This window comes from Dipodomys merriami, unplaced genomic scaffold (assembly GCF_024711535.1).
Source record: "Dipodomys merriami isolate MVZ:Mamm:240054 unplaced genomic scaffold, mDipMer1.0.p SCAF_5, whole genome shotgun sequence".
Lineage (NCBI taxonomy): Eukaryota > Metazoa > Chordata > Mammalia > Rodentia > Heteromyidae > Dipodomys > Dipodomys merriami.
In genome coordinates this window covers 34,171-54,168 of record NW_027206068.1, presented here as the reverse complement: position 1 = coordinate 54,168, position 19,998 = coordinate 34,171, and the positions used below count along the sequence as shown (strand labels likewise).

The following is a 19,998-nucleotide window of genomic DNA, read 5'->3' as shown; positions in this document are numbered from 1 at the left end:
AATCCTTTTACTTTTTAAAACCAAGGACAAATAAATAGGTTAAGATTCATTGCATTTTAATTAATTTTAACCCAAGTGCTCTCAGAAAGAATCACCACTCATCCTCCAGTTGAAGCACAATTTTGGAGAAACCAGTTGCCCCAAATGAACTCCCTACTTGTGTTGTAAGGTCGCAATCAAAAGACCGTCTGACCTTCTGGGGTGGTGGTAGCCTCCATCCATAAGCACTCCTCTTCACAGGAAGAGTACAAGCAACAAGAAAGAACCAAGTCGCCTTTCATTGCTTTTTGACTCATGTGTTTTCAGAGTATGTCCAATGCTTGATTTCAATTTTACAATAACAAAATATACCAGTATTTATTCTGAAAGGCAATTGAATGTTCCAAGTAGCAGCTATTAACAATTTCCAACACGATCCCTAGGAATAATTCGAAGTTCTGAGCCATGCTTTAGAAAAACATTTCCAGCGGTCTGTGCAGGATTTATTCCTATTCCATCATTTGTAATAATTGCACTTGTGGCTGCAGGAACTTTAAATTCTTCTGCTGCAAACTTTAAGACTGCTGTGAAAGGTGTACTTTCAGGAACACTGAGTACTTTGTACGGCAGCCGCGGGTCCGACTTCAACGTGATTTTAAATGAAACCTTCGACATGTGGAACGGGCCTGGAGAGACTCCCCGCGCCCAGTTCACCCGGCAGCCCACCGTCAGATGTAACTTTGACTCTTAATAAGTTTCAGGTAAGAGCATGCTTAAAAGCTACTTCTATGTTGACCACCTTGTTGCTTTTAATTGGAGTAAAGTGATCTGCAAACTGGTTCAAAGCCAGCCCGGGCAGAAAAAGGTCCCTGTGAGACTGTCACCTCTACTCAGCCAGCAGAGTGCTGAAAGAACAAGCAGAGATGCTTTGGGACTCAAAGTGGCAGAGTGCTAGCCTTGAGCTGTAGAGCTGAGAGACAGTGCTCAGGCCCCGAGTTCAAGTCCAGCGACCAGCTAAAGGGAAATGCCAATGAGGCATTTATCCCAATGTGGAGAAGACACTCCTGGGACAAAAGCGATGGAGGAGCATCCAGAGGCAGTAAGCCACTGCTTGGATGGCAGAAATGTCATATTCTAGAGTCATTTGTGTGTGGCCCTTCAAAACTGGTCAGAGCCGGGAGGTCATGGGAAGAGTTTGTAAGCATGCCTAATGTCCATGACTATCTACCTTGTAAGGGACAGGAACTTGCCAGTCCTCTGTGATAGTAATAAAAAGCTAATGTCATAAAATGTGGAGGATAGTTTAACTCTTCACCCCTTTATGTGCCAAAAGCTCTAATTGGCAGCTCTAATTGAGCTGACACTAGTAACATAAAGTTGATGTGCTCAGGAAAAAGTTTGTAAACCTGAGAGTGTGTTTCTATTGATATCTGTCTAAAGGCCTGCAAAGGTAACTTAGGCATTGTTGGGATCATTAGAGATCACATTCCTAAGCCATCTAGGAAGATGCTTTTGCAAACCAGAGTGCTAAACAAGCTATACTGCTGTAGCCGGAGAAAAGGTCTGTGCAGTTGTCAAAAGTTAAATATTGTTCTTAATGACATCTAACCCTGATGGCCTCTTTGTAAAATAGGCTAAGGTTATAGGTTCCTGGCTAGGTAAGATCAACACCCATAAAGTCAGCTTGAAGAAGTTACAGAAGATGGACCTTCACCCTTCTACCCCCATTTTAAGATCAAGGGTCCAGAGTCAGTTTTGAAGAAATGAGGCAAAATAGATAAATTTTTTTTTTTTTAAAAAGGCATAGGGCTGGGAAAGTGGCTCAGTGGTAGAGCATTTACCTTGCATGCTCAAGGCCCTGGGTTCGATTCCTCAGCACCACATAAGAAAAAAGCCGGAAGTGGTGCTGTGGCTCAAGTGGTAGAGTGCTAGCCTTGAGCTGAAGAGCTGAGGGACAGCTCCCAGGCCCAGAGTTCAGGCCCCACGACTGGACCAAAAAAAAAATAAAATAAAAAAAGGCATAAAGAATAGTGTTAACAGTTGTCGGTGTGCAAGGTGTGGAGACTGCATCTGTCAGAGATGTTTACAAAACTAAGACTTCTGAGCCTTCTGTGTCTATTTACAAAAATAATCTGGTCCTGGGCTATTGTTTAAAGATCTTAAAAACCAGCAGGATCAAAGCCTGCCAAGCCTATGCAATGTATCTTTAACCAGTCTGTGTAGGAATTTACAGCCCAGCATGAGGTGTGACAGTCCCTGCTGCTGCTGCTGCTGCTGCTGCATACCCTTATGGGTAAAGTTCAAGGACTGCCTGACAGCCACCTGGAGGAACTCCTGCCTGATTCCATCACCTGAGTCTGCTTCCTGGTTGACTGCGCTAAATCTAAGATCTTGTGGGACATTCTTTTGGGTGATATCCAGAAACCCTCTCTTCCCACAGTGGATATTGGGGACAAGGATATCACTGGCTTGCTTGCCTTAAGTACTTCAGTGCATAGTGACTGGAAATCCTCTCTATGGTCACAGCCTAGTTTGGCTGTGGTATGATAATAACCTGAGTGTGTTATCAATGGAGGTAATACTCTTAGCCTTAAAATCTAGCAAGCTTCTGCATCACAGTGGTGCCTTAAGGATGTTCTAAGATAAAGGTTCCACAAGCCCAAGGAAAATCGGGCAGTTTTAAACTCCAGCCACAAAGATGCTCAAGGAATTGTAAAGAAAGAAGGTAGTAAAAAAAAGCCTTGGGAAGCCGGACGCTGGTGGCTCACGCTTGTAATCCTAACTACTCAGGAGGCTGAGATCTGAGGATCGCGGTTCAAAGAGAGCCCAGGCAGGAAAGACCATGAGACTCCTATCTCCAATAAACCACCAGAAAACCGGAAGTGGCGCTGTAGTTCAAGTGGTAGAGTGCTCTACTTGAGCTGAAGAGCTGAGGGACAGCGTCCAGGCCCAGAGTTCAAGCCCCACGACCGACCAAAAAAAAAAAGCCTTGGGAAGGGAATTGGGAAAATTTGAAAAGTAAGGATTGTCTTTAAGACAAACCTCAGAAAGTTTAAGTATGTAGCAAATGGTATGAGTATGTCTTAAAGTTTGAGCTTACAAGTACAGCTGGTATAAAATTAAGTTAACTGTGATACACGGAGTCAGGACTGGTGGAAAAAAAATGTAAAGGGCTTTGGTACTGTTAATTTTGTTACATTCGGACCTTGTATACTCAACAGACTGGTGTCTTTTGTAAAAGAAAAAGATCAGCGCAGTCCGTCTATTATTCTGAGATCCAAATACCAAGCATTGAGAACAACTGACACCCCTCAAGATAATATAGAGACACCCTGAATTTTAAGATTAAAATTAGTCCAAAGAAAAAGGAGGGAATGAAAGATTAAAAATTAGAATTACATTTTATAATTGCTAACTGCTGATTTTGCTTTTGTAAACTTGCTCACCCTAGCACTAACCCCCCTCCCTTCTGGAAATAAGGAATTGAGTAAAAAGTCTCGGAGCCCCCATGCTGGCCCTGGGACAAGGTCTGTGGTCATAGATAAAGAACAAACAAGTAAATTCCCCAAGTGGCCAAATGGGACCCAAAAATGGGACTCAAGAATGGGACCCAAGATAAGGACCACCTGGCAAGTCCAGCAAACTAGACCAAATGTTAATCAATCACTAGCCTGTTACTATGTGAACTCCCCTAACTGTTACCTCCCAGAGTGACTACCTCCTTTAAATCGCCCGTGCCAATCGTTTTTACAAAGAGTGTTATAAACTTCCCCGTGTAGTAAAAATGATTGCTGGAGTACATAGTGACTTTTAAACGGGCCAATCCCGGGGACACCTGGTGTTATATGCTAATCTTGTGGATTTTGCCTTTAAGAATGCCTGTAACAGCTGCTCAGGGCTCTCCCCCTTGCCGGGGCAGAGAGACCGTTTGCGCAGACGCTTAATAAACTCCTCTTGCTTGTTGCATCTATTGGTTTGGAGTCTTGGTTTCTGGGGCGCCCTCCCGTAGACAAAAGTATCCCAGGAGTCTGGGGTCTTTCATAAGGAATTTTCAAAACTTTGTTCACACAATATTCATTGACATCTTTTTGGCCAAAGCAAGTTAAATGACAAAGTCCAGATCAATGCTTGAGGCTACTTTGTTAGAGAAAGATGAGCTATCTGGGATCCATTATTGAAACAGGAAGCAACAAGAAATATATATTCTATTCACTTTCCCCCTGTAATTCTGAATTTAAAATACTGAGTTGTCAGTAATGAAAGATTAAGAATTAGAGTTACATTTTACAATTGCTAACTGCTGATTTTGCTTCTGTAAACTTGCTTGTGCTAGCACTGACCCTTCCCCTCCCTAAAAATAAATAAAAAGTTTCAGAGTCCTGATGCGGGCCTTGGAACAAAATCTGTAGTCGTAGATAAAGAACAAAGGTGTATAAGATGCTGTTTGGAAATTCCCCAAATGGGACCCAAGATAAGGACCATCTGGTGAGTCCAGCAAACTAGGTCAAATGTCAACCAAACACAAGCCTGTAACTATGTGAACTCCCCTCCAGAGTAACCGCTCCCCCTAGATTTGCCCTGAGCCAACCAGTTTACCAGGAGTGTTACAAAATTTCCCGTGTAGCAAAATGATTGCTGGAGTACATGGTGATTTTTAAATTGGGCCAATCCCGGGGCACCTGGTGTCTTATGCTAATCCTGTGGTTTTTGCCTTTAAAAATGCTTGTAACCGCTGCGCTGCTCGGGGCTCTCTCCCTTCCCGAGGCAGAGTCCGTTTGGGCAAATGTCAAATAAACTCCTCTTGCTTATTGCATCTCCCGGCCTGGAGTCTGAGTTTCTGGGGCGCCCTCCTGTTGATGAAAGTATCCTAGGGGACTAGGGTCTTTCAACCAACATTTTGCATGACGTTTAAATATTCCAAAACATGAGATATAGTAAAATACTCAATGGAGTCCTATGTGATATCTTTACATTAACCAGGAAATAGTTCATAGATTCCTAAGTGCAATTCTGTAATTTCTAATTTTAGTAAAGAGATTATATGTCTCTCTTTGACTTAGATTATTCAACAATTTTTTAGGGAAAGGTTCGTCTGTACAGGAATGGGTTTTGTTTTTTTTTTCTTTTCCAATCCATGTAAATGTATTGCCTTTGAAAGACCCCAGACTCCAGTATATGTTCACCCATTGAGCCCCCCATTGAGCCCTTTAAGGAAAACTGCTGCCCCTTCCCCTGCATACCTAAGAGAGCGAAGCAGGACACAGGCAAGTCGTTAAACACTGAGTCACTGCCTGCAGACCTCAGTATGACTCTAATACATGCCTTAAAACCAGACATTCCTGGAAAATAGCCGACCCACCCGTCCCTTCCTGTAAAACTTAGCCCTAATAGCAGGGTAGGGCAGGATGTAATAAATCACTTGTCAAAATTAGGGAGCGAACAGTTTCGGTGCATAACGACCAGCACAGGCCTGTCAGGGCAAGTACCGACACGTCAGCTTTCCCCCAACCCCACCTACCCCATCTGGCCAACTTAACCTGACCAATCCCCACCCTAAGCGTAATTTGAAATTAACCAATCAATACCCTGTAACCAGGCATCTCGCTTCTGTAACCCCGCTTCTGCTGCCCATAAAAGAGGGTGCTTTTCAGCCATTCGGCGCGCAAGTCTCCCGATAGACTCTGTCGCCCCGGGTACCCGTGTAACCGGTTCCCAGACACTCAACCCGAACCTTGTGGATCTCGAGGTTGAGTGCACCTGGGAGCCAAGGCATGCCCGAATAAACCTCTTGCTGTTTGCATCCGCACAAGTGGTCTCGTTGTTCCTTGGGGAAGGGTCTCTTCAGATCGAAGGGCACCCCACGCCGACGGGGGTCTTTCACCTTGAGCAGGAAAATTTAAGACAAATTCATATTGGTTCTTTCCTGATTCCATTTCATTTGCTTTCTCTTCCAGCTTTGCTTTCACAATCATCTCTGCATTGCCAACAGCAACAAAAAATGAGTGGATCCCTGGTGAGTTTTTTGCTTATGTCTTTCTTTGATTTTTAGGAACTTTTTATTAACAATGTGCTCCAAAATTAAAATGGAAAAGTAGAAAATATTTAGCCTCAGGAAAACTTTCATAAACAAGATAAAGATGGCTTTTAGATTTAGTGGATTATATGTTCTTAAGAGTCAAACTGAGGGAGGGGGCTGGGAAGTAGCTCAGTGGTAGAGCACTTGCCTTGCATGCATGAGGCCCTGGGTTCCATTCCTCAGCACCACATAAGCAGAAAAATAAAAAGCCGGAAGTGACACTGTGGCTCAAGTTGGTAGAGTGCTAGCCTTGAGCTGAAGAGCTGAGGGACAGCACCCAGGCCCAGAGTTCAGGCCCCCCTCAAAAAAAAAAAGAGTCAAACTGAGTTGAATACAAGTTTACCTCAAATTTGTCTCTGTTTTTACTGATGTGAGAAAAAGTAGCAAGTGCTACATGATCCACTGACACTTAGGAGGTTAGTATGCTAACTTCTGATGGAATGTACATTTGCAGGCCCTTGGTCAGAAATCTTACCCTTATTAGACACAAATTAAACTATCTTCATGATGCTAAACTGGGTAGTGATTATTTTTGGAGTAATTGAATTAGTATGATTCCAAGTATCTTTGAATGTTAAAGGCCTGAGTAAGCCATCTATATACTTAAATGACTGTCCACATATAACCCTTGGCTGTTGTGTCTTTTCTATAGGGAGTGGAACAGGCTGCATGGAGTTGTATTTTTTTCCAAAGCTTATCAATTGCTTAAATTATTGTCAAACCCCATGACTGCATTTATTGTTTTTCTTACTTGACTGTTATGCTATATTTAAAGACTTTGTCTGTGGCCTTTCTAGAAATATGTTTTTATTGTCTTTTAAATTGACCTCCTACACTATTTTCCTCCATTACTCTCTTTCTTTCCTTTTATTGTTATTATTTTTTCTTTTTTGGGGGATGGGTTACAGTAGTGGGGCCTGGGCGCTATCCCTCAGCTCTTCAGCTCAAGGCTAGCGCTCTACCACTTGAGCCACAGCGCTACTTCTGGCTTTTTTTTCTTTTTGCTTATTTGGTGTTGAGGAATCGAACCCAGGGCCTCATGTATGCAACGCAAGCGCTCTACCACTGAGCCACCTTCCCAGCCCCTTATTATTATTTTTAATTAAACAAAAGTTTACACTTACGTAAGTCAGGCAAAGAGATATCCTTTTGGATAATGTCACTCCTTCCCTCACTTCCCCAGTTTTTTTCCTCCCTTCGTACCCACAGGTTCTATAGTTCATTTTCAACACGGTTTCCAGTGAGTACCATTGCTTTCCTTTTATTTGAAAATAGAGATATTGGTGATAAGGGTCCTTGATCAAAGGAACGAGACTAATACAAAGTGAAAGTCAAGCAAAGCTTTATTCCCTGCCAAGTATCAAGAATCAAACTAACTGGTCAGGGCTCTGTCTGTGGAGAGTGACCCCCACCTAGTCTCACAGGCTAGCTTTTATAGGGCAAAACAGCAAACTACAAACTAATTGTAAACATGTAGCTAATTGTACTCTTATTGGTTAAAACAGAAGGGTTACATATGTGCTTTTTACTGATTGGACACCTCCACCTGGCCTGGCCTGCCCTTCCCTTCCTTCTCCCCCCCCCCCCCCAGGCTTCATTTCTGCTAACTGGCCGTTTTTGGAAATTGTTTTTCTTTTTTTCTTTTGGTTCTGTAAGGTATATTAACTAAGTAGGTTTCATTAGGTAGCCGATCAAGAGAACACCATGAGCTATTCAGGCAGGAAAAGAAGTTTATTTACCGAACAGCTGCCTCCCCTCCCCACCCCTAACCCCCCCCATGCATGGTGGAGAAGCACAGCTGAAAAGGAAAAGGGGGGGAGGGGAGGAAGAGCGGTGACCCACCTCTGGGCCAGGACTTATTTAGGCCTGGGGCAGGAAGAGGTGTGGCCACACTGGATCTGGATGTGACCTCAGGGTCTGGGACCCTCCTAGGGTCAGATGGAAGGCATGTGACCAAAGGTGGCCCAGCATATGACCTAGTTGGAGGGGAAGGTGACTGCTTCCAGGTCTGCCAGTTACCTGGGTAACATATACTAGGTGGAAACTTAGCCAAAAAGGAGAGAGGTGTCCCTGTGCAGACCTTACAGTTCCCTTACAGACAGAGTCGGTTTGCCCTTACTGCACAAAGAACAGGTGCGGGCAAGGTCAGCTCATACTTATACTTTACAAACCAGATGGCTGCCTTTACAAAATGGAGTTACTTTGGCTAAGCTGGACCTAACAATTGGGTTTTTGCTTATTTCATCTTTGTGTTTATTTTTGTATTCTTTTTTTTTGGGGGGGGGTCCAGTCGTGGGGCCTGAACCCTGGGCCTGGGCGCTGTCCCTCAGCTCTTCAGCTCAAGGCTAGCACTCTACCGCTTGATCCACAGTGTCACTTCTGGCTTTTTTCTTTTTGTTTATGTGGTGCTGAGGAATCAAACCCAGGGCCTCAGGCATGCAAGGCAAGCGCTCTACCAATGAGCCACCTTCCCAGCCCTATTTTTTCTTAAAGGTATGCTTTTATGAGTAGTATATTATTGAATTGTTTTCCTTTTTTCTCATGTCAGGCAATGGCATATATCTTTACTCCATTTACATTACATACTAATATGGTTTCATTTTTGTCTACCGTTTTGCTACTTACTTTCTCCTTGCTTTATCTGATATTTATTTGTTACTTTCTATCTTTTTAGGGGTGTGATCATATCTTTCTAGCATAGTCATCTCTGGGTATCCACAAATAGCAAAATAAATGTTCATGTTTCTTATGTAAAACTGTTGTGATTTCATATAAGCAGCACACATCCATCTATATACTTTAAATCACCTCTGACAACTAGTGCAAATTAAATGCAATGTAAGTAGTTGTTATTTGGCATTTTCCAGCGTATTATCACAAAATTTTAGGACTGTACATGTTCAGTACAGTAGCTATATGTTTTCAAAGTTCTGGATCCATAGTTGGTTGAATTTGTGGGACTCACAAATATGCAAGGCCCACTGTATTTTAAGGTTATCATGGATGAGCACTAATGGAGTGTGGTACTACATTTTTCCTCATGAATGAAAAATGAGTGATTTTACATTTACTGGAAGTTCATCCTCAGCCTGAAGCATGATGTTTTAGAAGAAGCCAAACCTACAGGCAATTGTTCTATTGTTTTTGAATTCTCATCTCTAGAACTACAAGAAAATATATTTCTCTCTCAATTCTGTTTTTTTTGGGGGGGGGGGATCCGGTTGTGGGGCCTGAACTCTGGGCCTGGGCGCTGTCCCTCAGCTCTTCAGCTCAAGGCTAGCGCTCTACCACTTGAGCCATCGCACCACTTCCAGGTTTTTTTTCTTTTTTGCTTATGTGGTGCTGAGGAATTGAACCCAGGGCCTCAGGCATGCAAGGCAAGCTCTCTACCACTGAGCCACCTTCCCAACCCCCTCAATTCTGTTTTGATATGGCAGCCATAGGAAACTAATATACTGTAATGCATTGCATTATTATTATTTACTCTGAGATTTGAATATGCTTAGAGTACTGTTTTACTGCATCAAAATCTATAGGTGCTTCACAAGGGAATAGCTCTATATATAAGCTTTATGCTTAATACCTTTAAAAAAATTGGCTATATTGTGGCTTTGAACTTAGGGCACACATATTGAATTCTCATTTATATGAATCACCTATATACTATGGTATTTTTGCATTAAGCCATCATTTAAAAAATTACATAAAATAAATATGTTTGTATCCGTATCTGTGTGTGTGTGTGTGTGTGTGTGTGTGTGTGTGTGTGTGTGTGGAGTAGTCCTTTATGCTTACCTACAATTTCACTATTTCTGTGATTCTGATTCTATGAGTACATCTAAGTTAGCACATATTGTGATGTAGCACCTTTTCATGTAGCTCTCTGGTAATGCAGGTGTGTTGCTGATAAATTAGCTTAATCAGAAAATATATTCAATACATATTTTTAGAATAGTTCCTCTGGAACTGTTGGGGTGAGGGAAGTTATTTTCTTTTAATACTTTATACACATATTTCCTTTTGGTGTATTGGGGGGTCATCATTCATTTCTGGTATTGTTAAGCATAGTGACAGTAGAAAAATGGTTAGTCATTCTTTTTGTGTAGTGAGACTCAGCATGGGAGTTTATCTTTCCTTGTGCCTTCTGCATAAGACATTAGTACCAAATACTGTTGTACCCTCTTTTATTTTCTTCCACATTTTGGATCGTTTCCCTGATTTTTTTTTCTTTTCTTTTTTTCTTTGTTTTTGTTGGTTGTGGGGCTTGAACTCTGGGCCTGGGTGCTGTCCCTCAGCTCTTCAGCTTAAGGCTAGCACTCTATCACTGGAGCCACAACGCCACTTCCAGTTTTCTGGTGGTTTATTGGAGATAAGAGTCTCACAGACTTTCCTGCCTGGGCTGGCCTTGAACCACAATCCTCAAATCTCAGCCTCCTGAATAGCTAGGAGGCACCGGCTTTTTTTTTTTTTTTTTTCCTAATGCTTAAACTCAGGGTGTGGAAACTATCCCGGAGCTTGTTTTGCTTAAGGCTAGTTCACTCTACCACTTGAGCCATAGTGCCACTTCTGGCCTTTTCTGTGTATGTGCTACTAAGGAGTCAAACCCAGGGCTTCATGTATGTTAGGTCAGCACTCTACCACTGACCACCTTCCCAGCCCTTCCCTGATCTTTATTCTTATTTTTCTTTGCCTTGCTGGGGGTTGCTAGGTCTGGTAGTGCTTTCTGATATTCTCTCTCTTAGTTCTTTTTCCATGTCCTTCCATCCTTCCATGAGGTACTAGTAAATGCAAATATGGTCAAGACACATTTCATTTTGATTAACGTTTTGTAATGCAGAAGGAGGGTGATGTCATAATAGTTAATGCTACCAGTTCTATGGTTTTTAGGAATGACATAAAAGAAGGCTTCAGAACATCTTTAGGGTTATACTAATAATGAGACGTTTATTGTGAGAACTAAGTAAAATATTCTGTGTTCCAGATTATTAGTAATCAGTTTCTTGAGTACTGTTACTTTCTTTAACACTTACTTAGGCACTGTGTTTTTATAGATCTGCTAATGTGGTTGGTACCCCTTGTGATTTCTTTTTTTTTTTTTTTTATTTTGGTCCAGTCGTGGGCATGAACTCTGGGCCTTGGCACTGTCCCTCAGCTCTTAGGCTCAAGGCTAGTGCTCTACCTCTTGAGCCACAGCGCCACTTCCGCATTTTTTCCCCTGCTTATGTGATGCTGAGGAACCGAACCCAGGGCCTCATGCATGCAAGGCAAGCACTCTACCACTGGGCCACCTTCCCAGCCCTCTTTTTTTTTTTAATGTTCATTTTTTTTATTGTGAAAATACAGAGCGGTTACAATTACATGGGCAAGATGAGTACATTTCTTATCAAGCATTGTAGCCTCCTCCTTTGTTTCCCCTTCCCATCCCTTCCCATCTTCCCCCCACCCCTCCACCCAATCCTCCCCGCTTCCCCCCACCACCAAAGCTGTAAAGTTCATTTTCAACATAACGACTTGTACATCTCATTGTTGCAATGGGTCCACCTGTATCCCTATTTAAACAATTTGTTTTTCCCCTTCCCCTCCACAAATTATACCACATCAAATACAGTGAAAGCAGGGGTTATACTGTGGGGGAGGGACATACAAAGCAACAAAGAAATAACCCCTTGTGATTTCTTGACTGAGCTCTGGACGATCTAGATTCTAGGCATCTAGTTACAATTGATGCCAGTAGTGAAGGTCATTAGCCCTTTAAAAGAGGAATTTTATCTTGTTTCTATTGCTAGCACCAGAAGCACTTCCTGATTAATAAGGTTAAACTTATTTTAATAATTAATAAGTTTGTATAGAGGCAGCTATTCATACTTTGACTTTTCTTTCCTGTATTGCATAGATAACAGAGCAAGGTCCAGCCATTTTTTTTTCCAGTCCTGAGGCTTGAACTCAGGGCCTGGGCATTGTCCCTGAGCTGCTTTTGTTCAAGGCTAGCACACTATTACTTGAGCCCCAGTGCCATTTCCAGCTTTTTCTGTTTATGTGGCACTGAGGAATTAAACCCAGGGCTTCATTCATGCTAGGCCAGCCCTCTACCAATAAGCAACATTCCTGGCTCTCCAACCATTTTATGTAAGACAGAAACATACATGTAGAGAAATAGAGTCCTCAGAGTTGGTTATCTCATGACTCATGGCTAATGACTTCTTAAATATGTCGTTACAGGGGTTGGTATCATTTGAGGATGTGTCTGTGGACTTCAGCTGGGAGGAGTGGAAGGACCTGGATGATGCTCAGAGGACCCTGTATAAGGATGTAATGCTGGAGATCTATAGCAACCTGGTGTCCTTGGGTGAGCAAAAGTCACATTAATTCTCATGAGCAAGTGCTTTGTTCTTGATAGATATATGAATATGGATCAGATTTAATGCTATTTAGATGTAATATTCTGGGGGGTTTTTTTGGGGGGGGGTCTGGTCATGGGGCCTGAACTCTGGGCTTGGGCACTGTCCCTCAGCTCTTCAGCTCAAGACTAGTGCTCTACCACTTGAGCCACAGCGCCACTTCCGGCTTTTTCTTTTTGCTTATGGGGTGCTGAGGAATCGAACCCAGGGCCTTGAGCATGCAAGGCAAGCGCTCTACCACTGAGCCACCTTCCCAGCCCAATATTCTTTTTTTTGAGGACCATCATGTTCCCATAAGAGAAAGTTCATTCTTCAAAGTAGTTTGGTGAAAGTTCTATACTATTACCCAATAACAGGGCACTAGTTTCCCAAATCTGACTTACTTCTGAAGCCAGAGCAAACAGCAGAGCCGATGGAAGAAGGATACTCTAAACAGGGCTTCCCAGGTGATTCAGTGCAGTTTAGACAGGGAGGTTGTGAAGATCAGAGCCAGTGTGGCTGTGTTGAGCTGTTCTCCACAGTTCCCACAGTTTCTTCACCTAAGACAGATCCTGTCATGCATTGGACCTCTGGCCTCTGCAGTCTTCACTGGTATCTCTTTTATAAATGTACCTCCTCATTTTTGTTTCTTTAAGTATTACTGAGACTCTTGTCATATTCTGGCTCTTAGACTTTCTTCTTAGTTAGTTTTTCTATATTTTCAGTTACTTTTTCTCTATCCAATTATAAAATCTTTCCCCCTAAACATTTACTAATACTTCATAAATTCCTTCAAGGTTGGTTAGTAGAATAATTTGCATGTGCTTTTATTTTTGTGACGTGTAGATACCAAGAAAAATCAAATATATTTCATTTTAATGAACTTAATACTATTTTCAGAACAGACACAAACAAAACAAATATGTTTAGTTGTGAGATGAGATCCACAAAGATGTTTTTATTTTTCTTTTGTCCATCGTGGCACTTGAACTCTGGGCCTGAGCTCTCCAGCTCAAAGCAAGCGCTCTACCACTTGAGTCACAGCACCACTTCCAGTTTTCTGAGTGGTTTATTGGGGATAAGAGTCTCATGGAGTTTTGATGGGGCTGACTTTGAACCGCGATCCTCAGATCTCATCCTCCTAAGAAGCTAGGATTACAGGAGTGAGCCACTGGTGCCCAGCTTCCACAAAGAAGTTTTACCTGGATGAGACTGAGGAAAATATTGAATAAGAGATATTATTATTTATTTTTATGTTTTTTTTTTTTTTTTTTGTCAGTTGTGGGCCTGAACTCTGGGCCTGGACACTGTCCCTCAGCTCTGCAGCTCAAGGTTAGTCCTCTACCACTTGAGCCATAGCAACACTTCCGGCTTTTTCTGCTTATGTGGTGCTGAAGAATCGAACCCAGGGCCTCATGCTTACAAGGCAAGCACTCTACCACTGAGCCACCATCCCAGCCCAAGAGATATTATTAACTTAAGAAAAACTTTATGTTATTTTAATATTTATTTATTTATTTTTGCTGTTTTTTGTTTTTTGGGTCCGGTTGTGGGGCCTGAACTCTGGCCCTGGGCGCTGTCCTTCAGCTCTTCAGCTCAAGGCTAACACTCTACCACTTGAGCCACAGTGCCACTTCTGGCTTTTTTCTTTTTGCTTATGTGGTGCTGAGGAATTGAACCCAGGGCCTCAGGCATGCAAAGCAAGTGCTCTACCACTGAGCCACCTTCCCGGCCCCTATTTTAATATTTAAAATTTTATTGTAAACACGATGTACAGAGTAGTTACAGTTACATTTGTCAGGAAATGAGGACATTGCTGTTGGAAAGTGTTATGCAATACCTCATTTTCTCTCCTTGTTTCCCACAGGATAACTTAATTTTTATGTGATGCTTTTCTAAATTTGCCATACGATATATAGGTTGATATACAATCTAATATAAAGTGTACATCACTATTATAGACACGAATTTGGAATTCAGGAATTTAAAACTGGTATTTAAAATCAAAAGCACATATTTGAGGTCTTCTTTAGAATTGATGAGAAAGAAGAAAATAGGTTCAAAAGTAGCCTTCTACCAGATTGTCTGAGATCATTACACCAGACCAAAGTTCTATATTCCCCATTAACAGGACACTGTGTTCCTAAACCTGAAGTGATTGTTAAGCTGGAGCAAGGAGCAGAACCATGGCTGGGAGAAGCCCTAGATAAGAATATCACAGGTGAGTCAGCATTTGCTGGACATGGATGTTAAAAAGAGAGAGCTCAGAAGATGTGACTATATTGAGATGTTCTCATTCCTATCCCATCTCCTGGATTCCTGTGTTCCTGATTCTTTCCAGCAGGTACTAGGGTAATGGATGAAGACATACTATAACTTTGTAATAACATCATAAGAGGAGGAATGAATGTAACTAACCTACATGACTTAATAGACAATGTCTCTCTTTTTTTGCCTCTATATCATCAGATTTTACCAAGGCTAGCTTATGGGAATTACAGGAACAGATCAAATAGGCATATTCTAAGCAATAAGCAATAAGATATCAGGGGGTTGGGAAGGTGGCTCGGTAGAGTGCTTGCCTTGCTTGCATGATATCCTGGGTTTGATTCCTTAGCACCACATAAGCAGAAAAAGCTGGAAGTGGTGTTGTGTCTCAAGTGGTACGGTGCTGGCCTTGAGGTGAAGAGGTGAGGGACAGTGCCCAGGCCCAGAATTCAGGTCCCACGACCAGCCAAAAAAAAAAAAAAAAGAAATAAGATATCAGAAGGCAGTAATGTGAGTACACAAAGGCACTTTTCCTGTCTTTGACAGGAAGATTAGAAAAATTGATCTTGTATAAATCAGGTGCCTGTAATCCTAGCTACTCAAAAGGCTGAGATCTGAGGACTGTGGTTCAGAGCAAGCCAGGGCAGGAAATTTTGTGAGATTCTTATTTCCAGTTAACCACCAGGAAACCAGAAGTGGCACAGTGGCTCATGTGGTAGAGTGCTAGCTTTGAGGTGAAGAGCTCAGGCCCAGGCCCAGATTTCAAGTCCCACTACCAGCACCACATACACACCCCAAAAAAAATCCTGTCTTAAACACAGGATAAAGAACCATAAAACAATAAGTTTTCTGTTAAGATCAGTCACTTTGCAAATATTCACAGCTCCCATCGGGATGAGGGTCCCCATACTGTGTGTGGCAGAAAAGAAGTTCTTTGGACTCAAGTCCAAGTGAACCAACACTAATGTGGAGCATCCTAAAATCTATGTGAGAGTATTTAAGGTTAGCATTTCTCTTTCATCTTTGGAACCCATTCTGAAACAAAAAAAGAAAATGGAAAACTTACAGGAACTCCATTTTCTGTTAACCCTGAAGATAGATGGTATCAGGAACTAAGGAGGACAGGATATTTGCAGCCTCAGATAAGTCAGAAAAGAAACTTCTCAATGGTGTAGCAGAAACCTAGGATTCAGAACCAAAGTTTTAAAAAAATGTAACCAAGTTTGGGGGTCTAGTGTCACCCAAGTGGGCAATGCTATGAAAATAGGAATGTGGAAGATATTTTTTAGAACATACAAAAAAAAGAGACTTGAAAATCCCCATAGGTACCAGGTAGAATTTTCTGGGAGGAGAGTTTGTCAAAGATAGGCATGAATCCTCCCTTCAGGAACCACTCCTGCTTAGGTGACAGGTAATTTACCCTTTTATATATCCTTAGGTTCTCTGAACCTGGAACACATGCTGTCTTCAAATCTAAAGGTTTCAGAAGGAAAGTAGCACATAATTTTTGCAAAATATATAAAAACTTCCCTAAAACAAAACAAAATTGAGCCGGGTACTGGTGGCTCATGCCTGTAATCCTAGCTACTCAGAAGGCTGAAGACTGAAGATCTCAGTTCAAAGCCAGCCCAGGCTGGAAAGTCCATGAGACTCTTATCTCCAGTTAACCACCAGAAAACTGGAAATGATACTGTGGCTCAAGTGGTAGAGCTGAAGACCTCAGGGACAGTGCCCAGACCTAGAGTTCAAGCCCTACAACAGACCAAAAATAAAAAAAAAAAATTGAAAGAAAAGAAAGGAAGAGAAATAATTGGCAGATTATTTGTCTTCAGCTTAAAAGCAATAGCAGTTATTGAGTATTTTGACCAAATATTTCCTCTGATATTTAAACACACAATAAAACTTTAAGAACCAGAGAAGAATATGATTTTATTAGTATTTGTTAAGTAACTCCTTAGGGAGGAATGCATTCAATTCTCATAATTCCATTCCTAGTAGTATTATCTTTAGTAAGTAGAATGGGAGGAAATGTGTTTACCTTTACTTGAGTATTCTCTAAGTAATTCTTGGATGCCATCATGATTTTAATCTACTTATTTGTTAAACATTTTAGATGTCCAGCAAGTAGATGGCTTCGGTGAAATGTGCCAGGAAAGTCCAGACAGACATCTGTTACAAGTCATAATCAAAAGTAGCAACATAGTGGAGGAAAGAGTTCGTTTTTTAGGTGTAAAAAATGAAACAAATCTTCTTACTACAAACCAGATCTCAGTGCACAGCGGGAAACTCTCTCAGGAGAGATACCCTATGAATATCATGAATGTAATTACCAGAAATCAGATCTCAGCAAGCCTCAGAGAACTCAAGCAGGAAACAAATCACATGAGTGTAACACATGTGGAAAGTCTTTCAAGCAAAACCCATACCTCAACCAGAAAAGACACACAGGAGAGAAATCTTATGAATATAACCCATGTGAAAAGTCTTTCAAAAGGAAATCATAGCTCGAAGTGCATCAGAGAACATACAGGGGAGAAACCACATAAATGTAACGTGTGTGGAAGGTCTTTCAGCAAGATGTCTTATCTCTGCAAACATCAGAGCACACATACAGGAGAGAAACAATCTGAACGTAATGCATGTGGAAATTCTTTTGTCATCGAATCAAACCTAAAGAGGAATCAGAACACACACACAGAGGAGAAACCATATGAATGTGAGTCATGTGAAAAGTCTTTCAGCAAGATGTCTTATCTCCACAAGCATCAGCTTACACATACAAGAGGGAAACCATATGAATGTAACACATGTGGAAAGTCTTTCACCCAGATGTGGTATCTCCACAGACATCAGAAAACACACACAGGAGAGAAACCTTATGAATGTAACACGTGTGGGAAGTCTTTCATCATGATTTCACATCTCCGCATGCATCAGAGCACACACACAGGGGAGAAACCATATGAATGTAATACATGTGGAAAGTCTTTTGTCATCAAGTCCAACCTCAATAGGCATCAGAGAACACACACAGGGGAGAAACCATATGAATGTAAATCATGTGGAAAATCTTTTAGACGGATGTCACATCTCTGTAGGCATCAGAATAGACACACAGCAGAGAAATCTTATAACTGCAACACATGTGGAAAGTCTTTCCTCTACAAGTCAAACCTCACTGAACATCAGAAAATACACACAGGAGAGAAACCATATGAATGTGACACATGTGGAAAGTCTTTTCTCATAAAGTCACACCTTAATACACATCAGAAAACACACACAGGAGAAAAACCATATGAATGTAACATCTGTGGAAAGTCTTTCACCACGAAGGCAATCCTCAATTATCACCAGCCAATGCATACAGGAGAGAAGCCTTATGAGTGTAACAAATGTGGAAAGTATTTTTTCTACAAGTCATCCCTCAGTATACACCAGAAAACACACACAGGAGAGAAACCATATAAATGTAACAGATGTGGAAAGTCTTTTGTCATGAAGTCATACTTGAGTATACATCAAAAAACCCATACAGGAGAGAAACCATATGAATGTAATTTATGTGGAAAGTCTTTCAGCCAGAGGTCTCGTCTCTGCATTCATCAGAGCACACATAAAGAAACCATATGAATGTAACACATGTGGAAAGTCTTACTGATAGATTAAAAATTAGAGTTACATTTTACAATTGCTAACTGCAGATTTTGCTTCTGTAAACTTGCTTGCGCTAGCACTGACCCTTCCCCTCCCTGGAAATAAGTAAAAAGTTTCAGAGTCCAGATGCCAGCCCAGGACAAGGTCTGTAGTTAATGATAAAGAACAAAAGAGTATGTTTTTCTAAGTTCTTGTTTGAAAATTCCCTAAATGGGACCCAAGATAAGGACCATCTGGCGAGTCCAGCAAACTAGGTCAGACGTCAACCAATCACAAGCCTACAACTATGTGAACTCCCCTCCAGGGTGACCGCTCCCCCTAGATTTGCCCTGAGCCAACCATTTTACGAAGAGTGTTACGAAGTTTCACGGGTAGCACAATGATTACTGGAGTACGCAGTGACTTGTAAATGGACCAATCCCGGGGCACCTGGTGTCTTATGCTAATCCTGTGGGTTTTGCCTTTAAAAATGCCTGTAACCACTGCTCTGGATTCTCTCCCATGAGGAGGCAGAGAGACCATTTGCGCAAATGCTGAATAAATTCCTCTTGCTTGTTGCATCTGGTGGTTTGGAGTCTTGGTTTCTGGGGCGCCTTCCCGCAGACGAGCCCCCAACTGAAAGACCCCAGACTCCTGGGATACTTAGAAATTTAAATGTAAAGGTTAGTTTAACACTGTCAAAGATGTTACCTGTACTGTCTGTCTAAAACTGTGTATTTCATTCGAGAACCAAGAGAAGAGATGGGGAAAAACTTAGAAGTCAACAAAAGACCTATCTTTAGGGGTAAGGGGTAAACAAGCAGAAGTGCACTTCAGTTGGTCATACATGGTGGGTCAGGCCCTGGGAGGAGTCCACGCATGGTGAAAGAGGGCAAGCTGGCACAAACGCAGTTCATCTAACCCTAAAGAGTCGGATTGGGTGTGTGTCCATTCCATAGAAGGGGCTGAGTGGCCCATCTTTGTCCTCTCTTTTCCCTGCAGACAGACACTGAAAACATGATGGTTAAAATGAATGATGTGATGATCTAATTAGTATTGCTAAAACTTCCCCTTGGATATGTTAACATTAAAATTAGGAAGGCCTTAAAAAGAGGGTTAAAAAGTTATTTGTATAATGTGACTTGCTTTTAATGTTTTACAATTAGGATGTTTTTAAAAGTCATAAAGACGTCAGTCTAGGTTTTTTTTTTTTTTCGGGGGGGGGGGGATGGTCCAGTCATGGGGCCTGAACTCTGAGCCTGAGCGCTGTCCCTCAGCTCTTCAGCTCAAGGCTAGCCCTCTACCACTTGAGCCACAGCACCACTTCCGGCTTTTTTCTTATGTGGTGCTGAGGAATCGAACCCAGGGCCTCAGGCATGCAAGGCAAGCACTCTACCACTGAGCCACCTTCCCAGCCCCGCTAAGTCTAGTTTTTTGGTTCAGTTATGATGATTGTTATTTTCGCATTAAGGAAAAATTGTCATTTGAGCTTAAAAATCTTAATGTGTGTCTGTTTTAAAACAAGCAGCCAAGAGGCAACAAGTGACACTTGGCCTCAAGATTTCAAGGGATCTTTTCAAAATGCAAATAAAAACTAAGGTATACAATATTAAAAAAAAAAAAAGATTAGTAGGAGACTTAAAAAAATAGGGAATGGATTTT

The 19,998-nt window shown here is 41.7% G+C and overlaps 1 protein-coding gene and 1 pseudogene across 8 annotated transcripts in view; one reads left to right on the top strand and one right to left on the bottom strand.

The window, feature by feature from the left end:
* The window catches only part of LOC138809425 (zinc finger protein 717-like), a 43,835-nt gene extending 24,918 nt beyond the window's left edge, over positions 1 to 18,917 (top strand). For 4 of the 7 annotated variants that reach the window (XM_069995935.1, XM_069995937.1, XM_069995936.1 and 1 more), the window contains 4 exons: positions 5,934 to 5,992; positions 12,275 to 12,401; positions 14,564 to 14,653; positions 16,814 to 18,917. In XM_069995935.1, coding sequence (XP_069852036.1) covers positions 5,978 to 5,992; positions 12,275 to 12,401; positions 14,564 to 14,653; positions 16,814 to 18,333 — 1,752 coding nt within the window. In that variant the 5' untranslated portion in view covers positions 5,934 to 5,977 and the 3' untranslated portion in view covers positions 18,334 to 18,917. The other 3 variants (XM_069995934.1, XM_069995939.1, XM_069995933.1) reach the window with 3 other exon arrangements.
* LOC138809427 (ubiquitin-fold modifier 1 pseudogene) lies at positions 178 to 654 on the bottom strand (annotated as a pseudogene). Its single transcript, XR_011366836.1, has one exon. The product of XR_011366836.1 is annotated as a ubiquitin-fold modifier 1 pseudogene (transcript).
* Positions 18,918 to 19,998: the final 1,081 nt, after the last annotated feature.